General features: G+C 36.3%; 1 protein-coding gene across 13 annotated transcripts in view; it reads right to left on the bottom strand.

Moving 5' to 3' along the window:
* The window catches only part of MECOM (MDS1 and EVI1 complex locus), a 562,907-nt gene that overhangs the window by 39,630 nt on the left and 500,478 nt on the right, over positions 1-22,799 (bottom strand). For all 13 annotated transcript variants that reach the window (XM_045503029.1, XM_045503033.1, XM_045503028.1 and 10 more), the window contains 3 exons: positions 20,591-20,725; positions 8,528-8,630; positions 4,931-5,147 (listed from right to left, as the gene is read on the bottom strand). In XM_045503029.1, coding sequence (XP_045358985.1) covers positions 4,931-5,147; positions 8,528-8,630; positions 20,591-20,725 — 455 coding nt within the window. The remainder of the gene's footprint in view (positions 1-4,930; positions 5,148-8,527; positions 8,631-20,590; positions 20,726-22,799) is intronic.

Genomic DNA, 22,799 nt, shown 5'->3' with positions numbered 1-22,799 from the left:
TCTCACAAGGATAATTTTTCTGTTTTCAAGCTTAGAATATTTTTGCTTCTCAAATATTTCCGTCTCTTTTCTAAAACTTGTATATGAAATCTGCATGGATTTAATGAAAAGCAAATATTATAGATAATGGATTGCTGTGATAGTCAGATATTTGAACATATTTGTTAATTAAATATGCACAGATAACACACGGGGATACTACCCCTAAAGTAACCAGAGCTTCTTGGAGAAATAGCCTGTTTCAAACTTGAAGCCCAAGATACACGATAGGCCTTGAACATCTTGTTATGGCAGAAAGCAAGAAAGTTATAGAGCAAGTCAAAAGAATTAAGGTGCCAACGTGAAAAAACAACCACTGACCAAAGATGAGGAAATTTAAGCATCAATAAAAATAATAACTTCATCTTTTAACAAAAACAATATTCAAAATCGCACAAACAAAAGCTCACGGGTCACCCTTGGACGATTCTGAGAAGCAAAATCATTACTCTGAAAACTAGTAAGTAAAGAGAAAACTCACCCACATGTCCTGCCCTTCCTATATGAACTGTACTTCAGGGTGAGCAAATAAACAATGAGGGGAAGTTTCTCCGCATAGTATTAACAGAGATAATAAATAATGAAATAATGATAGAAGTAGAAAACATCCATTTTACAGCATGTAAGCAATTAATAAATGTAGGCAAGTCAGAAATAAATCTTGTGCCTCCTGAAGGAAATAAACCATAGCATCAGTGAGGTATCATTCTTAAAACAATGAACCTAAATCTGATCAAGGCTTGGGATGTAACTGTGAGTTTACAGGAAGTAGAGAAGATGGAGAAAGATGTTAACACCAAGGGGACATGATCAGTAGAATCCAGACTAGAGGAAATGCTACAGGAAAAAACACTTAGTTTCTTCTATAAATAAATTTCAATGAGGGAAGGAGGGAGGAAGTGAGGCAGAGAAAGAAAGACTGACTTTGACTAAAGGAACTTATAAATTAAAAGAGACATAAGAGGGGCACCTGGGTGGCTCAGTCGGTTAAGCGTCCGACTTCAGCTCAGGTCATGATCTCATGGTTTGCGAGTTTGAGCCCCGTGTCGGCTTCTGTGCTGACAACTCAGAGCCTGGAGCCTGCTTCAGATTCTGTGTCTCCCTCCCTCTCTCTCTGCTCCTCCCCCGCTCACACTCTGTCTCTCTCTCTCTCTCTCTCTCTCTCTCAAAAATAATAAACACTAAAAAATTTTTTAATAAAAAAATTTTAAAGAGACATGCCAACAAATTGCAATGGCAGATCTTATTACAATCGTAATTCAAATATAAAACTAAAAATAATGAGATAACTGGGGGAAATTGAACACTGACTTTATATTTGGTAATATTAAGGAACCGTTATTTTTAAAGTGTGGTGCAGAAATTTGTGTTCTAAAGAGTCCTTTTTTCTACAGATACATACTGAGCTATTTATGAATAAAATGACATAATGTCCAGGATTTGTTTCAATAATCTGAACAAGTATAGCTGAGACAAGACTGGCCTTGTATGATAATTACTGAAACTGAGCATATGGGGGTTTATGACACCATCCTCTCTAGTTTTGTATACTTTGAAACTTTCCACAGTACAAAGATATTAAGAAAAAAAACAACAACAACTACCAACCCTGCAAGCACTCTTTCTTTGCCATGTTCTATTTTTCTGTGGGACAAATACTCTAAAGTTGAGTACCAGTAAGACCCTGCGCACCTAGAATATATCCAGTAGTCACGTACGCTGTGTGAATGGCAGGGTGCGTGACAAAATGAAGTACCCTTTCTCCTATCTTGATAAATCAGAAATGTCTTTCCCATATTTTTTCTCCTCCACAGCTTCCCCTCTACAACTCCATTCATATTGGCATATGAACTTATTTTTCCTGCCCCGTGAGTCAGTCGACTTTGTAATGCTATTCTGTTTGAGCACAAATGGTGATATCTCTGTGAACAAAAGGTACCAGGAGAGTACAGGTGTGTGGAGTCACAAGAACAGCCCTACCTTTATCTACAATATGCAATCCTCTGTTTGTTACACGAGTTGAAATGTTATTAATAGAGTTAAGAGAGAGAGATCATCAACTGCGGTTAACATTGAACTGAGTCAGGGACATCTTCCGAAATCATGGCACAGATTCATATACTCACTGTCATCCTCAGCCACTCAGGAGGGCATGCCATTTGATGACATATATTCCAATATGTACGTCAAATCATAAACTCTGAAATCTAGTGGGAGAGACAGGCCTGTACATTGAGTCTTATTCCTGTGCCCTTACTCCAAGGATATGATAAGGTTTCAAGAATATAGTACATGGCATACAGGGGGAAAAATAACTAGCAGTGTAAGAAGAATTCTCCTTTCTTTTTCTTCTAATCTAGCATAAAATCCATATTGTTCTATCACTCAGTGATAGAAAGACTCAAAAGACAACTGGTTCTTACAAAACCAAATGTGTATTTCTTTCACAGACACAGAAGCCATCCCGTCAGCTGTTAGGGAGGCCTCTCCACTTCTCATTGAACTTCATCCTATTTTATAGAGCTTTGCCTAGCCTTCTGGGTTCGTTGCAATTTTTGCATATTAACCTTTGGTCCTTGCCCTTTTGGGGGGCGAGGGGGTATTTTTTCTCAACATTTGACAGAAAAGATACAGAACAGAATAATTATCATGTCAAAAAAATTTTCTCATTTGTTTAAAGTATAAAGCAACAAAATAGGATTAAATAAAGTGGAAAATATTCGGGGAATGGAAGTTCTGCACATGAATAAATTATATAACCAAAAATACCACTTATATGGTCGACCTCAGGTTGCATAGTGACATGCTATATCCGTCTGGCTGAGCTACCAAAAAGAAAGTTCTGAGGGTTCATCCAATACCAGATAATTAGGTTTCCTTATTGTTTCCCACTGAATGTTTTTGACTGAAGGAACCAAACTGGCAGTTGGTTTTGGCATTAAGTAGAGTTGACTCAGCCTCAATCCCAGAGCCAGTAAGAAAAGAAACTCTGTCTACCTAGGTGTCACCATGCCTTCTAGTGGGCAGTAGGAATTACATTTTAGTGTCTAATCCACCATTTTTTGTCTTATAATGCTGCCCATTATTTTTGATAGCAAAATTGAAGGAAATAATACTGAATCTCTGGCATCAGAGATACTGCTTTACGGTAATAAATATTTTCCTTACCCACAGGTATTCATTCGTTTCATTTTATTTTTTAATTTGAGCACAATTACATTTATGAGATATGCTCTGACTTTTTTATAATACAGATCTAAGTGTTACCAAACATTTATAACAGATTGATTCTCTACGTGGATTTATATTAAATGGCAAAGATGAGTTTAAAGGGTACCGGGAAAGCCCTCTTATTCCCTACAATGTTTTCCCTCTAAAAGCTAAATCTTTCCAGCCTAGAAATTTTCAAGCTTAGAAATTTATCCTTTTGACTCAGTCTCCTGAAGGGATGGGTTATCCTTGATGCTTTTTTAAGTTATTTATCCATTAAAATCAATGACTACTGTATGAAATCCTTTCCTGTAAGAAGCCTAGACAGAGAAGAGGATGCAGGGCCATCAATGGAGGTGGAAAGGAGAGAGAAGAAGGAGAGACACTGAAGAAAGAAAGGAAATAACATGATAAACTGAAATAGGTGGACTGTCCAAGGTAAACCATGAGTAACTCACACTCTTAAGGCCAGCTGATACACTACCATGACCATTTAAATACAGGGTTATGTTCACTTGAAGTTCTGATTACAGATTCCAAGGATCATTTCTGGATTTAAAAGCAAAGAAATGAGGGGCGCCTGGGTGGCTCAGTCGGTTGAGCCTCCGACTTCGGCTCGGGTCATGATCTCGTGGTTCGTGAGTTCAAGCCCCGTGTCAGGCTCTGTGCTGACAGCTCAGAGCCTGGAGCCTGCTTCAGATTCTGTGTCTCCCTCCCTCTGCCCCTTCCCCACTCGTGCTCTGTCTCTGTCTGTCCAAAATGAACAAAAGTTAAAAAAATAAACTAAATAAAAGCAAAGAAACAAATACAATTGTTAAAATTGTTTGTGGGCCACGGCAAAAACCATTAGGTAGAAACACACGGAAAACCTATTAGCTGGTTCTGTATCTCTGATCAGAAGAACTATTTTATAGCACAATAATCAATGTAGTTCTCAAAGGGGAGGTTCCAGGGTGGCTGTTTGCTTTAATAGAAGTTAAAAAAAAAAAAGTTCTTGAATGAAGTTCAAAAGCCTATAAAAAGTTACCATATTGCTGATACATGATTTTCACTTTGTTAAAAGTAAGTATTAAAGAATAATTTCATTTAGATCATGTTTATTCTTTCCCTTTTGGGAAATAAAACATTTTTTTCATTGGGCATGATTTTCTTATTCTTTTATATATGTGCCGTTTAAATAGTTGAAATTAAATCCATGGGTTACACTGATCTACCAAAAGGTCATCGATCTTTCATTAAGTGTATACCAGAACCAATCTTTTTTTTTTTTTTTTTTTTTTTTTTTTTGGTCATCTAGGTGTTTCTGGAACCAGCTTTACTGTTTGGCACATGATTAGTTTAATTGGCATCAGTGTTGCTCCGGCATTCTCGATTCTTCCTCTAAGTCATAGTTTGTGCTGTCATGCTACGCTTTCTTTCAGTTGCCAATAATACTACTTAAATAAACATAAACATATTATTTTCCATCTAGCATCAAAATAACTAATTCCAACTTGCTTGTAAACATTTTACAGATAAGAATTTCCAAGGAAAATTGATTTATGAACATGTCACTAACACACTTGTCAGGTTCATCACAGTTCCAGATTTTCCATCTGCATAAATTCTGAAAATTCAGCATAACCACACTTCACTGCAGAGTAAATAAACACGTCTCGTAGTGCAACATGCCATTTCTAACCTTTGCAAATCGGGGAACACTTGGTCACATTCCTTACACTCCTGGATCGCATGTATCTCTCGGAGATCGTTCTCACTTTCGAGTTTTTGTTGGAAGTCCTCTTCCACCATCGAAAATGCTGAGTGAGGGGTGCTGCACGGGAACTTTTGGTGATCTGCTAGCTCCGCCTTGGACTCGAAGAGCTGGTCACAGTCCTCACAGCGATACTGCCGTTCTTCTGTGAAAATAATTCAGGTGTTACCAGGACTGGGCGATCAGAAGTGTCACCACAAACCGGCAGTTTTTATAGAAGACATAATAGAAGCTATTTAGTTGTTATTTCTACCACTTTAATTTTAATAGGAATTAAAACTAATACACGTACAGGACAGAGCCTAGCACGATAACGTGGTGTCTGCGGCTACAGTATAGCCTTCTTACCAGATAACACGTTACGGCTTAAACCTTTCCTGGGTTTAATATTCACAAGACACTAAAAGTAAGAATGACCACTTACTGTGCATGATATAGTCCCTCCACCCTGTTCACGGATGATTGATATTTCTCAAAACCTGATCATGAGAAATTACATGTCATATTTTTATTCCATCTTCAGATGAAGCTATTAAAGCTCAGGGAAGTTCAGAAACCAGTCAGGGGTTATAGAGCCAAGTGGTTGTGCCAGGATTTGAACCCATCTCTGTCTCTCTCACGCACGTCTCACTGTGCCATGTGACCCGGAGGGCACATGGGACACAGAGTCCCTATCTGAGTCATGCTTACACTGGTTAGCATCAGTAAACGTGGATGTTTCATTACATTCGTCATTACCACCTAATGGACACAAGATGTTTTTAGTACCTTTCTAGACTAATTTATGCCACCCTAGGGTCAGGGCTAATTGGCAGGGCCTTGTTAAACAGCCAACATATCATGAATTTGCCCTTTGCATCAGTAAGATAAATAAATGGTAATAGTGGGGACTAGAGATAACAAGGTTATAAGGTGCCAGGCAGTGATGGTATTGTTCCTATTCTTTCCATCTCAATAGCTTTTTGCCTGCTCATGAGGCTATACGATACACAGATCACACAGACACAATCACAGAAGTCTTAAAAACAGCTCAGAATGCTGAAAAGACACCCGGGCAGCATGATACATAATCCCTGTTTTATAGAGCTACAGCCAGGACCTGTAGCCAGTTTTTCATTGACTGAATGTTTTGGGGGGAATATTTTAGTCACCAACAAATGCTAGGCATTTTGCTAGGGAATGACTATATAAGAAACTCAAGGGGATACACATGTGAACAAATAGAGTGTGATATATTTTATGACAGATGCATGCATGGGGCCTAAAGGAGCCCAGAGGAACATGTCTAATCCATCTAATCTGAAGGAGAGAGGTTCAGAAAAGGATTTGTAATGAGCAAGCATCAGCCAGGTGAAGTGGGATGAAGGAGGATGTTCCAGGCAGTGGGAACAGCGTGGACCAATGATAAAGGCCAGGAAGAACGTGGCAGCTGGTGGAAAAGCAAAACTGTAGTAAAATAGGGCGAGTTCATAGGGTACATGTAGAAGAGCTAGGGGAAGTGAAGTCAGAGAAGGTAGCAGATCCCTAGGGGCTTTGGGGGGGTCCATGCTGAGAAGGGAACTGAAAGCCGCTGAAAATCAGAAAGCCTAGCTGTGATGTGAGAAGTGAAGGAGAGGTCAGAGGAGACACCACCGCTAAAATCCACATACAAGACAGGTTTCATTTCAATTAAACCAGTAACAGCGGGGCCAGAACAGTAAAGAAGGCAGTATGTAGTAGATTTAATAGAGTGTGTCAACTTTGGACCGTAGAGGGTTAAGGAAGGTAGGGGTATTCTAAAATAAATCACCTCAGCTCTAAAGACACGTTTCTCGATGACATTAACCAGGTAATGGAACCATGTAATGTAATCTGTTATACTCTTAACAATATTGAAGATCTACATTTAGGATCTCACGAGCAGGCTAACACAAACAGAATCTCCAAGCCACAGAATGGATGGGAAAGGCCTAGGGTTTACAGACAACAAGACCTCGGTTTGAAAGTTAACTACCACTCTCTAGTCTTGTGATCTTGGCCAATTTACTAGACCTAAGGTAAATTTATCTAAGTCCTTAGATAGCCTCAGTTTCTCTATCTGTATAATAAAAATGATTCCTCTCTTATAGCTTTGATCAATGTGTAAGACTAAATGAGATAATAAATGGAGAGCATATAGTATCTGGTATAGTGTGTGTGTGTGTGTGTGTGTGTGTGTGTGTGTGTGTGTGTGACACAATGAAAATAAAAAGCAGCTGATGGGTTCAAGGGTGTTGTGAAGGCAGGTAATTTATGAATGGTAGCCCTAAAAGAAGAAGAATCACTTCCATTCAGGCTTTTAAGAATAGTAAGCTAATCACTCATATTTCTAAAAGAACTGCTTGAAAACCTTTTTTTAGGTCTAACACTGGTGAATACCAGTGAAAGTTGCCTTGCACTAGAGAAAGCTAGATTACGTTTCGTATCCTATGCCCTCATGCTTCGTCTGTCCCAGACCCCATTGGGTAAGATTCCTTATTCGGGCTTAAGCTCTACCAGGTTGGTTGAGAACACTGGGTTTCTGAGAAGAAAACAATTTCCAAAAGGTTCCCCAAAATATAACTGGTATAATCTACAAAGAGGCAGAATGCAGCTCAGCCAAAGGAAAAAAATGTTCAAGTAAAGACCCAGCCAAGACTGGTAGCTTCTTCGCAAAAGCTACAGAGAGCAGAGGCTGAGGTTTTCCCATCCGGAATGCCAAAGGGATGGGAGGTGGCTCCTTCCCCACCTGTCAGCTAAGCTGGGGTGAGTAACCCTTCCCAGTGGTCCTTCCAACTATAAAACATTCTAAAGACACCACTAGATTATGTTTAACCAAATCATGTTACATTAGGAGAAAGAAATAGGAAAGAGAAAGGAAAAAGTACTAAATTCTCATCCCAATGGTAACACTTCAATACGGATAGAATTATCTCTTCATCTGTTCTATACATGCATAACTAATAATTATAATTCTTTTGATATCCCCTTTATTTGATTTAGAATAGGCCTCTGGCAAATAAAAACTCTGGCTGTAAAGTTTCCTCATGTGTATTTTTCTCCTAAACCTCTTCCCCCCAGCCCTCTCCCATCTTGTCATGCCAACTAGGATTTTACTCAAGGAGACATACTTTTTCCAGGAATAGAACATTAGATGGGAAGAAACACCCACCAGATTGATGAAAGCCCAAACTGAGCTTTCTGAAATGACTTTTGTACAGTGAAAGGATTCTCACCATAGTCTAAGGTATTGACAAAAAAGTTTCAACGGTGGGATATCTCAGTTGATATATTCAGAATTCGTTTGGCCTCCACTTGAGGGAAGACCTCTGCTTACTCAAGATTCACAGTAACATTAGCCAGATGTCAAGCCAAGAAAAGAGCCACTCAGAAGAGAAGGAGTTTTGTGAAAACTGACACTGAAGAGCCAGGAAAATTGACAAATGCCATGTGTGATGGCCCCACACAGATGCTCCGTCACGGCGACCGGATGAGGACGCGGAGGACGGGGGTGTGAACAGTACTAACCGTGGATATCCGGCGCCATAGTTTCATGGGGATAGTCTTCACTCTTCATGAACAGCAGGAGCTCCTCTCCTGGTGCAATGTCTGTGACTACTCTATAAAATATCTTCAAAACACCAGAAAGGGTTGGGTGGGAAGAGAGAAAGAAGTGAATATTAAGAAAGGGCAAGATATGCACTAATATCTGTACATTTTCTCATAGCATAAACAAATACTTCCTTTTCTTTTTGTCAAAAGAAGTGTGACTTCCTGTTTTATGTCCTGAAAATTGGCCTTCTGTTGACAAATGGAAGGCTGTGATTCTCATGCCAGTTCACAAATCTTTTCTAAATCCTACCTCACCAATCAAATTGTCTTAAGACAAGGCTTACCGTGTTGCATACACCTCTGTGTAATGTTTAGCAAAGAACTTTCCCTTCTCTGAATTCCTCACTCTAGGGAACCACACACGTATTCACAGAGCTGAATGCGTCTGGCATTATCCAGCAGTAGCCTCGCTAAGGGTGGCAGGGCACAATTGCCTCCCTCAGCATGTTCTCAAAAGCAGCACCTTCTCAACAAGGTGTTTTTTAGGGAATAGGTTAGAAGGACATGACATAAAGAACCGGTCTGTAGAGCACATAGTCAAAGGAGATTATTTTGTTTTTAAAAAACTTAATCCCTCTCTCACCAATCATCAGTACTCCCAGATCCAGGACTTGACCTCATGCCTCAGCTCCTGATTCCCACTCTCTGAAAGCAGGCAGTATGCCTTTAATTGATTCATTTAGCAGGGTAGTAGGGGGAGGTGTTTATTCCCCTGCTTTCTAGAAAAATTCTGAGGAGAGAAAGAATTGAATCAATCTGTTAAGGACTGACTAAACAACTGTGGGGCAAGCGTGGACCTATAATTTCCTAGAGCTGCCTACTTTTACCCCCACCTTGACCAGCTCTGTGACCTTAGGCAAGTCATTGTCCAACTTACTTGTCCAGGCTTCAGGGTTTTTCCACTTACAAAAGCATTTAATTCACACAAAAAAATACAAATATCTAATTCATTACGTTACACACCTGAAACTAATATAATGTTATATGTCAATGATATCTCAATAAAAAAGCACTTAATCATGAAAATGTTTAAGGTGCTTATTCATCTTATCACAAAAATGTTCATAGTTTTTAAATTTTATTCTAAGATTATTTGTTACATAACGGCCAGATAGAGGTTGTCGAAGAAAGAATGACGTTATACAATTAACTGGTGAAAATGAGACCAATAACAGTCACACGTGCACATACACACACACACACACACACACCAACAGAAGCAACAAAGACAGCAAGTAAACTAGGGATTCGATTCTGCTGTCTCAATCCGAGGGGGAGAAAACTCACATCACACAAATTATTAAGAGAACTTATGAGAACATATTTTTAGAAGACGTTGGTTTCTTACAGGATATTTGATATTTCAAACTGAGAAAAACTGAGTAGGTTAATATTTTAAAAGATCAACAGAAGTGTGCATAACTTTAACTGTATTTATCTATTTGTTTATCTTCTGAAAAGCAGAGGACATCAAACGTAAGCATGTGCCTCTTTATTCCAGTAGGTGGCTCTAAAGTCCAATTGTTTATTTTTTTCTATAAAAACATCACAGCACAAAATTGTGCTAAATTTAAAAAATAACTCAATGAGGAATGTTTTCTGTTTAGTTTCTTTCCTGTCAAAATAAAATCATCCTTTTTCATTCAACAGTAATTTAACCAGGTGAAATTGGTTTACAGAAAATAATGCCAAACATAAAATGTTGCTAGAATATGTTAGAATATAACCTAGGATGCTTTCTATCCACCCAGAGATAGACTCCAGACTATCTTAAGAAAATTATTCCGTGTTATGTGCTATTTCTACAAAAACCAGAGAATTTGCAGTTTGTATCTTATTAACCCTAGCCTTCAGATTTTCCTGTTTCTGGAAGTACACTGAAAGGAATAGTTCTGTTCAAAAAGTTATCAGATTGAAAAAAAAAATGATTGTGCATTTGCTCTTTTCCCCTAAACTTTCCAATTAAATGCTTGTAAGTACCCTATTTCATTCTGGAGTTCTATTTCCCTTTAGAAAACAATGGACTTCTCTCAACAGCTTGAATCACCTCTTTTTTTGGCATCTCTCAAAGGTTTAACTTATTAGCTTCCTTTCCAACAACATGTTGACATTTGAATTGTGACATATTAGAACTTTTCGGTGGCTTCTCGGAAATAGTGAGGTTAAAGAGACAATACCCTGCAAGACCGTAAAACAGTGCAATTGTCTCTGTTGGGGAATGCTGCTTAGACACACATGCCAGATCATTTCAAGAAAGTATCATGATATCATCATTTCTTTGTAGTCCACTATTAATCATGTCTCTTTTAATTCCATTTTAGATTTACTCGATCCAATGTGAACAGCCCAAGAAACAAAAGAAAATGATAGGTACGTTGTAACTATATATTATAAAGACAATTCTCTTTGCAGCGACATAGATCACTACTGTAATTTCCCTTTAAGTGTACAGATCGTCATGTGAAGAATATTGAGTGCATAAAAAATAAAAGACACGGAAGAGTGTTGATGTTGGCTTTATTTACTGGAGGTAAAAGGTGACATTCCAGGCCATGAAAGGCAAGGCAAAGCAGAGTGGGTTTTAACTTCAGGGTGTTCTTTTCGATTTTAAGTGAATTTTTATGGTGCTCATGAAACTGAGGTTTGAAAAGAACTGGCAAGCGCCAGACGTAATGAGGGCAGATTCTGGGCACGCTTCCTCACACAGCAATAAGAATGTGCCTCAAAGTCCCATCTACCACACCCTTACAATTCTAGAGCTTTCTTTCAAGGTGTTGCTACCACTTGCGATCCTCTTTATATCTCATCTCTTCGGATCTTAGATTCGGCAAAATTCTGCTTTTCCACCTATGATTACAATGGCCCCCAAATCTAACTTGAATACTCGAATCCAGAGCTGTCGACATCTAAAGTTAATTTATGTTCTAGCAATACTAATACACAGGCAGGCCTTTGAGAGGTGAGAGGAGTGGTTTAAACAAAAACATAATGACAATTTGTTGCCTCAAAAAAAGTTGCGTGGAGGAATGATGGAAAGGAATCTTGGAGGAATCAAGCCTTTCGAAAGTAAGATATCACATCTACACTTTTGTATTACAAAACAGGTCTTTCAGCAAATAAAAATAAAATAAATAACAGAAGTGATTCATGTAGTTTTTCCCACAGGTTCGTATCTTAAGTATTCTTGGCCATGCTCTTAAAAAATATAACCATAATGTCTTTAAACCCGGTATATTCTCAAAATCTCAGTTCTATTGCAGTCCTATGAATTATATGTCATCTGAGTTACGTACCAGAAGCAGAGATCCTACCAATATAACCTCTCTGGTTTTTGTGTTGGAGAAAAAGGGAAGGGAATCAATTACTCTGTTAAATTCCATAAAAGAAATGATCTCTTCTCCCATCAGGGGGTTTTATGGAAAAAGTTATCTGGATCCAAAATAAAAATGTCCTGGGGTCTAGGATTTTGTGATGAATTCAACTCAAGTATATAAAGGGGGACCCCAAAGTCTCAAACACTTAGAAAAAGTTCAAATTGATATAAAAGGGTTGTTGATTTATTATTTTGTTGTGTCTCTCTCGGAATGCTTTATTAGAGGGAAAAATATCAATTCCTCACAATATAAGTTGAAAGATAAGAGGAACAGGGCCTTAGAGTATAAGAAAATAGGAATATATAAAAATTCCATTCTTTTAAAAGTCATGATAAATATTTTTAAAATGTGTTAACTCCTCCAGAATTTTCTCTTTGGTAGCTAATAACAAATTCCAGAAATAAAACATGTTATGACCATGATCTAACTGTCCATACATTTGACACATTTGAAAGTTAAGGTGGTTTTTTCATTTTATCATATAAAAAATTTTAATTTCCCAATATCTTCATGGGCTCTTTTTATTTTTCCAGAAAGCTATATTTCTACCTTGGTAAGTGTGGATAAAGATCTAGATCTCTGGATGCCTCAATTTATAAGAACAAATATTTATAGTCACTATCTTAATAGATCAATTTGTATTTTTTTTTATTTTTTAAGTTTGTTAAAATAACACAGTAGTGAAATTTCTGAAAATGTTTTTTAATGCTAAATCTTTCGAGTATTTAAAAATAAAGCTAGAATTGCCCCAAATTACTCACTTTTACTAGTGGTAAAATTCACGATCTAAGGCATAAATATAATACCACACATGTATATAGGAATTACTCTAAACATAATTATTATACTTAATGTATTTTAATCAAACCTTGAAACCAGTTCCAAATGCCAAAAGAATATCCATTCGCTTAATGTTCACAAGGCAGAGCTAGGGACAAAAGGCAGTGATGACTGGATTTGATTTAACAAATTTTAGATTTCCAAAAATATATTTTCATACAGTGTTATGTATAAGTATATATGTGCCCAAGCACATATATTTTATATGTGATGTATAAACGTGGCAAATTATACACCTTGGAGAAATTTTAAATTTGCATAAAATATGAGTAATTCCATATTTTAGGTATTAATATAAATAAATGTTTAATAGAATACACTTAATTCATGTTATATACTATGTAAGTGATATGTAATTATATGGTATATTTTATATAGTATATTGTATATAATATATGTTATATAGAGTTATATATTATATGTAGTTGGAATCGGAATTAATCATATTTTATTAAACATTTATCTTGCTTTGTTATTTAAGTCCAAGAGCACAAGCACTAAAAAGAGTATGGATGCTTATAGGCATTCCATTAGGAAAGTTAATAGGCTATAAAAGACTTTAGACGAATTCTGTTTTATACTGTCAAGGCCTGTGTTCAACCTAATCCTCCATCAAATAGACAATGCTACTATTTGTATTTGTAAATGGTAATAATATGGGTCCTTGTTTATTATCCTATAAAATAGAAAAATCTAGAATCTGTCAGACCAGACTAACAGTCTAGTTTGCTATGCTTGGATCAATTTAAAGTATTGTGCTTGTACTATTGAGACAGAAGAGAAATTCAGTGCACAGGGGGGAAAACAAAAAAAAAAAAAGAAAACACATCATTTACTTTTAAAAAGATGAACAAGGCCTCATTGTTATGAATCCCCGTTTATTTTTCCTGGTCAAGCACTGAAGTTTTATTTATGCTTAATAGACTGCATTTGGCATGTCTAAAAATGACACAAGTGTGAATTATGAATGACCTTCAACCTATTCAGGAAGTTGTAATAATTGAAATAATAGAGAAATATACTCCCTACAGAATCTGTACTGAGAGACAACTTTTTCAGACTATTGCTGTCCTTCTCACTTTGAAGTTGACAGTTGATTTCTTCCTCTTCCAGCTCCCAAAATTTACCCTGAATGCTTTATTTTCTATAACTTCATGCAATTTACCAGTCAGAAGACTAGAAAAAGCTGAATGGAACTTTAACATTTGGAAGGTAGGTAGGAGGGGAGGAGGTGACAGTTTGCGTATCTGAACAAAGTCAACATTAGATATGAACACATCTGTCAGCCTTGGTGCTGCAGAGAGGTCACATCAGGTCCACAAAGACAAAGTGTGCATATGGGCTGGCTTTAGAAAACACAGTCTGGACCCCTGATCTACCCAGAGTAATGTGGGAAACTGCAATGTTCAGGAGGACAGGAGTAAAGCCAAGTTTTTAGCCTCTATAAAAAGGACTCTTATCATACTTTCTCGGCCATATTGGTAAGAGATAACAAGAAGTGTCTTCAGGAGACAAAGAAATTGATGACAGAATGGAAAGATATTTGTCCAACAGAATAGATCCTTTATCATGGCCAAGTTCTACCAAAGCAAACCAACCATAGTTTCCTTAATTTGTCCAAAGAGATAGTATACTATATTTGTCTTTAGGATGACAGTCTAAAGACTAAAAGATATTTTCAGAAATATAAGGTACTATCTCCCTATATCGAAAAATATGTATCCACTGGTTATTTTCAGGACAAAAATATTGTTGGAGGAGAAGCTTCCCCCCTATTTTTATCTCTTTGTTGATAACATGAAGAGAAATCCAGGTATAATTTATTGGAATGACACATAACAGAGAACTGACCGTTGGTTTTAGTTTGTGTAAGTAGAACAAATGATAAAGATCCACCTGCTATTATATCTGGAGCCTACAGTGTACCCAGCCTGGAAGTCTTGCAAATTTCAGTTAAATGACCTCTAAGGATCACTCTACAGACTCCACAAGAAATATCCACTAGCCACCTGTCTTTAATGTGGCCATTTCATCCGATTCTATGAAAACTGGTCATTCTGCATGATTTTGCAATGCCTGGGAAGAGTTCCATCATTACATGATGAGGAAGCTAAAGATCATCTTTGGGTTTTTTTTACTAGGCTGGAGGCTTTTCTTGTGTCTTTGACCAACATGTTTTCCTCCTTGATAGATTGCAATGCACTCTGATGACTATCTTTTTGGCATCATTCCAGAAACAGCAGAGTCTCGTATGGATGTGATGTTTTGAGATCTTCCTGAATGAAAGGTGTTGTATACATGCAAACACTAATTACTCAAAGTGTGCACAGAATACTGCAGGTCATCCACTTATTGAACTTCTGTGATTTGTTACTCTTCATAAAATTCCTAGTCTGCGTGGTGCTATGGCTGTCTTGTGTCCTGAGTGTCATTACACAAGGGAAACTTTTTCTGGGTGGAGGGAGGGCAGTGCTGTTTGTTTTATCATGTGAATATCAAATGGAAAACTATGTCTGAGACAGTTTCATCTTCGGGTGAAGGAAGTAACTTATCAGCCAGACAACATCCCCACCCCCCTAAGTCAGCTTAGGCACCGTTCACAAGACCAGTCTCTGGGTATTGCCAGCTGGCATTCATCTTAAAACAGCAGAGCATAACTTTGGTATAAAAGTGGAACTTGACTTAAAAGGAAAGCAAAGAAAATGCCCAAAGCCAATAATAATTTTAACATCAAAAGAGGTCATAGAAAATGTGGACAGAAATCCTTGTAAAGGAAGAACAAATTAACAAATTACCTGACAGTTGATGCAAACATTTTTAAAAAGTGGAAAGAGGCGAACAAATTACATTTTACTTTTTACATAGCTGGTCTTCCCTGCTTTTTTTGCACAAATTACATTAATTGAATAATTCAGGAAAACATTTTTTTCTCAGTAAAAAGCCAAAGAAAATAACTTGATAATTGAGCCCATAATAAGCTTGCAGTTATAGCACTGTTCTAGTGTCACAGCCGTCTGATTGAACCATTGACGTGGACGTAAGGAGAGGGAAAGTGGGTGTGCCAATTCAGCCATGATCGTCCTGGAAGCAGTTAAAACTTTATAAGGTAAAGCACAAACGAGAACAATGCCTGTTCCAACTGAAAACACTGTAGAATCTTGCTGCCGTTCATTAACCACAAGAGAGCTGGCAGAATCTCCTAAGTGAATGCTGACCTTGATTTCTCTGAGGGGCGCTCGTTCTTCTAGATCTTATTTCTTCAAAATATACATCAGGCATTGGATAATCTCTTATTGACACATTTCTTTTTACTCAAAGTGAACAGCAGACTTCTCTTATTCTACTTACTAAATACCAGCTGTCAAGGGCCTGTTTAAAAATGAAAGGACTTATCACCTTGTGTAAATGACAAGATTAATAATGTCTTGGGTTTCTGAGAACTTTATTCCAGTTATAGACCATGTTAAGGGAAGGCCAGGAGTTTGAATGAAACCGTGTTCCTTTCCATGACGCAGAATACATACACACGTATAAAATGTTACCCCAAAGCACACACCCAGCTCATTCTAATTATCATGAGTGGAAAGGCAGGTCTTAAGTCTAAAAAGTCAACTTACACAACTTGTGCCTTGGTGACCTGTCTGATTACAACCAATATGGTTTCACCATGAGGTAGAAGAGGAAAACCTGTGTCCAAAGAGCTATTGCATAAGTGCCTCAAATTTATGAACATATCATAGATGAAAACTGGCCTTGTTTGAGGTGGATAGGGGGTCTATGGGTCATCTTGTCTTTGATCAAGGTGAAAATACAGAAATGTGGAGGTCTGAGGAAACTTCTTAAAGGATGGAGGGAAAGGCAGGAGTGGGTGGGACCAAATCTAAAGCAAAGTGCTACACTCACCCAGCAGAATGGTCTGTAAAGGTATCTATAAGACATCAAAGGAAAGGACATCAAAATATCCAGAATAAAAAAGAAAGAAAGAAAACCTAAGCAAGCCGTCTAGATGTTTGCTTCCTTAACATTAGACACATGGGTGAGTCTAGATGTAAATGAAACTCAAAGTAATTAACTGTTTTCATGCTTCCTCTACATATTTGGTCCTCCTGAGGACCTATTCTGGAAAGAACTGTCATTATCCAACTCTCTGCTTTTGCTCCTGCCCTGCTCTACCTCTCAGTGCCAGTTCTTGCTCCTGAGAACAACCAGGGACAATTTCGGACTGTTAAAATGTAAAAATATTGAAGCATTGTCTGTCTCAATAAAAATATGCGGCTAAATGTTGTACCACCACAGTGTGGCTATGTAACATTGTACAGAAACTTTAAGGAATATGGGGAAAATAATTAGGACTTCAAGGATAAAGAACCTTTGATATTATAATGGATCTTCTATTTTATGACCTGAATGTGTTCAGAGCTTAATTTACTAGTGTCTTTGGTGTGGCCTTCTTCTGCAAAGATAAATTACTATAGTTAATATAATATTTTCAGGGAGCTGGTAAAGGATATCAGCCAGAAGCTGCAGCTAGTTAGAAATTATGATTAAACGCTCATGCCAGTATTTCCGAACTCCTATCTCCAAAAGCATCACTGCGATAATTTTGAAAACATGAAGAGACATCTAAAAACAACAAACGTGAGTCTTTCTAGGAAGCAGTAAGAAAGAAAACTGCCACAAAGCTCACTCTGGCCTGGAAAAAAAAAAAAAACCTGAAATAAAATAATTCACAGAAATCTACTGGAGAATTTAAATTTAAAAATTAAAATCCCCTCAAATAAAATGCTTGTACAGAGGTATTAGAAAAATGTTAAACAGCCAGATGAACCAGATTACATCCTTTTCCAACTTTACTTGAAAATCAAAATCCATGCTGTTTCTAAGTACTTCTTCACCCCCAAACAAACCAAACATGGGTTTTATTCAGTACACGTTTTGACTGTCTCACTATCATCAACTGTATTATCATCTTAGCAAGAACATTTATTCACTTTTATACCCCTCCTCTACATCATTATAAAACTGATCCACATTGATTAGGTTTGGTCTTTAATGTCAGAATTTCTAAAAATATCTACCTTTCCAAAAATAAACTATAATTTATACACCCTTGTTTTGTTCTGGGCCATCTTTTCCCTTCTTTGTTAGATATAATAATTATTACAATGACCAGGCTACAGTGGAAAGATCCATCTGACCTTCTTCCTCTTTATAGTCCAAGACTTAATACCTGTCATGGTATTAAAATTCGTTTTCTAAACTTGAGTTCTATCTCAGAATTGGAGTGAAGAGAAACACCTTTTTGTTTTGTCTTGTTTTGTTCTTTACAATTTCTCGAGAGCGCTTCATTTACTTTTGTGTTGTGCAGGTGAGTTGTTGTTTGTGTTTAATAATTGCCCCTGATCCAGAGTCTCTCTCTTTATGGACATTAAATATATGTCACACAATGGGAGTGTTCTTATGTGATGAGTTGTGCTTGCTCACCACTTGTCAGCTCTTACTCCTCATGGAAAAGAGAGCGAAAAAACAGACCTACAGAATCTCTTTAGTCAGCTCTTTTTTTCATTGTACCTAGTCCAGCATTCACATTTCAAAGCTGTCTGAAATTGCAGTCTTAATTAACTTTTAGAACTATGCATACAAGCTTACAGATGAATACGTTTGTAACATATGCATACATTATCTGAGTGTCTGTTCTCTTTTGTCTTGTCAACTGGGCTAAGCAGGACTGTATGCATATATTGCCTATCACACAAATCTGACTTTTACCTCTCACTTTCCCGTCTCCTTGTTTATGGGTGAACTTACTTGACCATGTAATGTCAATTTCACAATGATGTTATTTGATATGCACTCTGTTACCATCTTAGATGTCTGCCAGTACAACACATATACTTAAAATGAGTGCTTACAGAAATAATAGGTATGTGTCTAATATTGACCTTTTATGTTTTTCCTGATTAACTATTTTCCCTGATTCTTCCATTAAAATAAGTAAACATGCTATTCATTATATGCTGGTATGAAACCAGCATATTTTCTTTGGAAAGCAATATACCTCAAACATATACCTCAAAAGTAACTGTGTTAAAATTATAAATGCCTACCTTAATAAGCAAGCTAATTCAGAGTCAGCAATAGAAAAATAGTTTTGCTTTTTCAATGTAATTAATATTCCCAATGACGAGTGTATTTACTATAAAATATTAAGACACCTAAATATTAAATGAAAAACGTATTGGCCAAGAGTCCCATTCTTACCATCCTTTCACTGATCCTACAACAGCTTGATCTGTCCAATGAGATAGCTCTTATTGCCAGTAAATATGAATAGCAAATAATTATTATGATATAAATACATTATTTCATCTTACAGCTCTCTTTTGAGGTCCATCAACTCCTTTCTTTTAAGAAACATAGCATGAAAAATTCATTCATTTATATAACACCTATGTATTTCCCACATCTACAAATAGTGTGCGCTCAAAAAGTGTTGTTGATGTGACAGTAACTCATATGACGGACTTAGGATATTTTCTGCTCTCAATCAATAGCTAATTTAATAATGTTTTCTTTTGTCAATAATGCCTCTTGTTTTCTTACAGCAAAGACAAAAAAACCCATTGATTGGTTTATTATTTTTGATATATGTTGAAGATTTTTAAATGATTCCCATTTAAACCTAATTTTACAATTTACTACCTCATACAGTTTAGTCAGTAAAAATTATCTGGTAGCTGGTAAAATGCCAAAGAATAATCTCATAATGATGATTGAAACAGAGTCTTTGACCATATGACGCTAGCATTACTTAACAGCTTTCAATTGGAAACATCTAATTTAAACTTTTCTTTTCCTTGGTGGTGATTTTCACAGTAAATTTGCCAAACAACCATTTTAATATGGTCTTTGAAACATATTTAATTTAGGTAACGACTGGGTTAAAAGAAATAAATGATGGGTAACATAATTAAATTCTAACCCAGTAGTGTTTATAAAACAAAAAATTAACAGGCTAAACCTCTCGTTGTTTCAGGTATTGTCATACAAAGTTACAAGATTCATAACCTAACTTTATTGAGTGCAAAATATGCTTCATGATATTTTCATGATCTTATTTCATAGCTGTTGTTATTACAGTTAACCTCACTACATGGGCCTCCATAAAGCAATTTCCAGCAGTGATATTTTTCTACTTTTCACATATACAAAAAAAAAAGAAGTATTTTGATTAATCTAAAAGTGTTTCTCATTTATAATCAGGCAAGTCAATATAAAATGCATAGTCAGGTAAGTCCACATATAGATCATCCATATATATATCTACCTACTACTTCAAGTAAGATCTATATAATATTTCAAGTGTATCACTTCCATTTTCTGCACAAATTCATAAAGTGTTATTGAGTACCTCAATACTTTCTATGAATGTTTCCCTATTATGATGGTAAAGAAAAAAAGGTAAAGAACATCTAGCAATAAATAGTGCTCAGTGTTTAAATCATCCAATCACATTCAGAAAACTAGAACATTTATGAAGTTTACTGTTACAAAGTGAGTAAACCACCCAAAAAAGTAGCACTGAAAGAAAGCAGTGCTGCAAATAACTTTATTCTGCATCTTACTTATATTTGTACATTACCTTTCACCCTATCAACAAACAGGCCACAAGGGTCTACTGCAACTCACTGTTATTTTTATTCTTCAGGCTTCACTGATACTTTAGTGCTCTCAAAGAAAAGACAAGAAAATCTTTACAACGTACCTGATCATTTATCTGGCATGCAACGAGGTTGTGCTGATCATAACAGCCAGCGAACCTGATGTACTTGAGCCAGCTTCCTACATCTGGTTGACTAGCATCTACGCAGAACTTCACATTGCAAAACTCATCTAAGATCTGGAAGGAAGAAGATGAGAACAATCAGTTTCCATATCAGTTCATTCATTAGAATAGTTAATTGCTTGAAAATATTTTACTCGTGTGTAGTCCTCCTTTAAATCCTTTTTTAAAAAGTCAGACAGCATGCATATTAATAAAGGAGGTATGATAATAAGTTATCTTGGAAGCAGCAATGTACTGTTTTTTAAAAGAACAAAGCGATTGTAAATTATTGCAAAAACTGATCAATTGATTTCAAAAAATGCTTGTTTCCTTGTTATGCATGAATGAGTGCTATTGACTTAGTTCTAGCCAATGTGATTTTTATGAAAAAATAATATTGAATAGTACATATTAACATAATATTTCTAAACTAAGTAGTCAATGTTCAAGGTTCAGACTGTCTTCCCATGAAAGTGTATACTTTCACATTTTTGTCCTTTAAATTCATTCAATTAAAAAAACTTTAAATATTATTAAATTCCTTTTCACTCTGCATTTCACTACCATGAAACAACTAAATCATACCCTGAATTGAAAAAGATAATAAAATTTGTCTCATAGATGTTTCTGACAAAACTTAAGGAAAAAAAATGAAAACAAACGATTGATACACACTCATGCAAAATATGGCAACCTAACACATGTCAATGCATGTTTCAATTTTATGTTTAGTAAGCAAAATAACAAAACTGGCTTGTGAACAAGTAAAAATATATATAATAATACTGTAACAAATTGCCATCATTAAATATGTTTGTGTATTGTTATTTTTCATATGATTTTACATTTGGCCTATCCTGAATATTAATCATTACTTAGGACACCTATTAAACAAAAATCTAAATGGGAAACATCTATTTTTGAGGTTTTGCATACTTAAACAAAGCTATTCTGATTCACTAGCAGCAATAATGTTTTAAACATCAATATTAAAAGCTGCAGAGTCGTTGACCTAATGGAGAGTAACTAGAAAGGCTGGTAATGTTAATGTCAATCAGTTAATGCAAACTTGAGGAAGTTTCCTATCACAGACTAAATAAGACACTCTAGAACAACAACAAAAAAAAAATCATTAAATAACTCCCAGAGAACCTTGCTGTATCTACACCTATCTAAAAGTAAAAACTAAACTCTTGGGTCCATAGACCTAAAGCAATCTTGCATAGAATTCAGGTATTCACCTAGTTGCAGATTCAACTCATTAACTCACCACAAACTTCAAGAAGAAGCCCAGGGCTCTGAGAGCTCTAGTTAAGAGGCATTATGAATAAGCCTTTGGCCATGAGGCAATTAAAGGGCAATAAGTAGCCCCACAATTTAAAAAAGAAAAATCAAAACAGAAGATAGGGATAGTAATTGCTGCACACACGTACGCACACACACACACACACACACACACACATCTTTTTCAAGACACCTCTTCACACTAACAACAGAAAGTTTACATTAAATACCCTCTCTAGTGAGAAAGACAGATTTTAACAATCTCTTATTTTTTAAATGACAAACTTTAACTTGTTTTCTTCAACTCTCAACGCTGAGTAACTCAAATGGCAACTTGAGATCCCCCTCCCAGATGTCTACGAGAAGCATAAATAACAATAGCAATACACATTTTAAAACAGTAAAAAGTTGGTGTTTTTGTTTTGTTAGTTTTTTTGGCTTGTTTGGTTTCTGGTATTTGTTTTCTTGACTAGCAAAAACAAAAAGGCAGTTCTACTGACACAGGAGAGAAATATTTAATGAAGGAAATAGAGTGAAGTCAGTGAAATGCAACACCAGTTCCATTTCATATTTGCAGAAAGAGGTGGAAAACTTGTTAATTTCAAAGTCAAGCATCATCTATCCCCTTAGCTTTCCAGCATTCCCTTTTGCGGGGGGCAGGGAGTTAAGTATTGCATATACTGCACATAAAAATTCTAGGTGTAATTTTATTCCGTGTTAACATTATTGCCATTGCCACTGTCAACAGTGAAATTAATTTAAAAACAGGTTCATTCCCAAAGAATGTCTTTTTACATATATGTTACATGATTATTCAAATATTTCATCAACATATTAACTTTCTTACTCTCAATATTCTTGCCCC

Source organism: Leopardus geoffroyi, chromosome C2 (assembly GCF_018350155.1).
Source record: "Leopardus geoffroyi isolate Oge1 chromosome C2, O.geoffroyi_Oge1_pat1.0, whole genome shotgun sequence".
Classification (NCBI taxonomy): domain Eukaryota; kingdom Metazoa; phylum Chordata; class Mammalia; order Carnivora; family Felidae; genus Leopardus; species Leopardus geoffroyi.
This window is presented reverse-complemented; position numbering and strand designations above follow the sequence as displayed.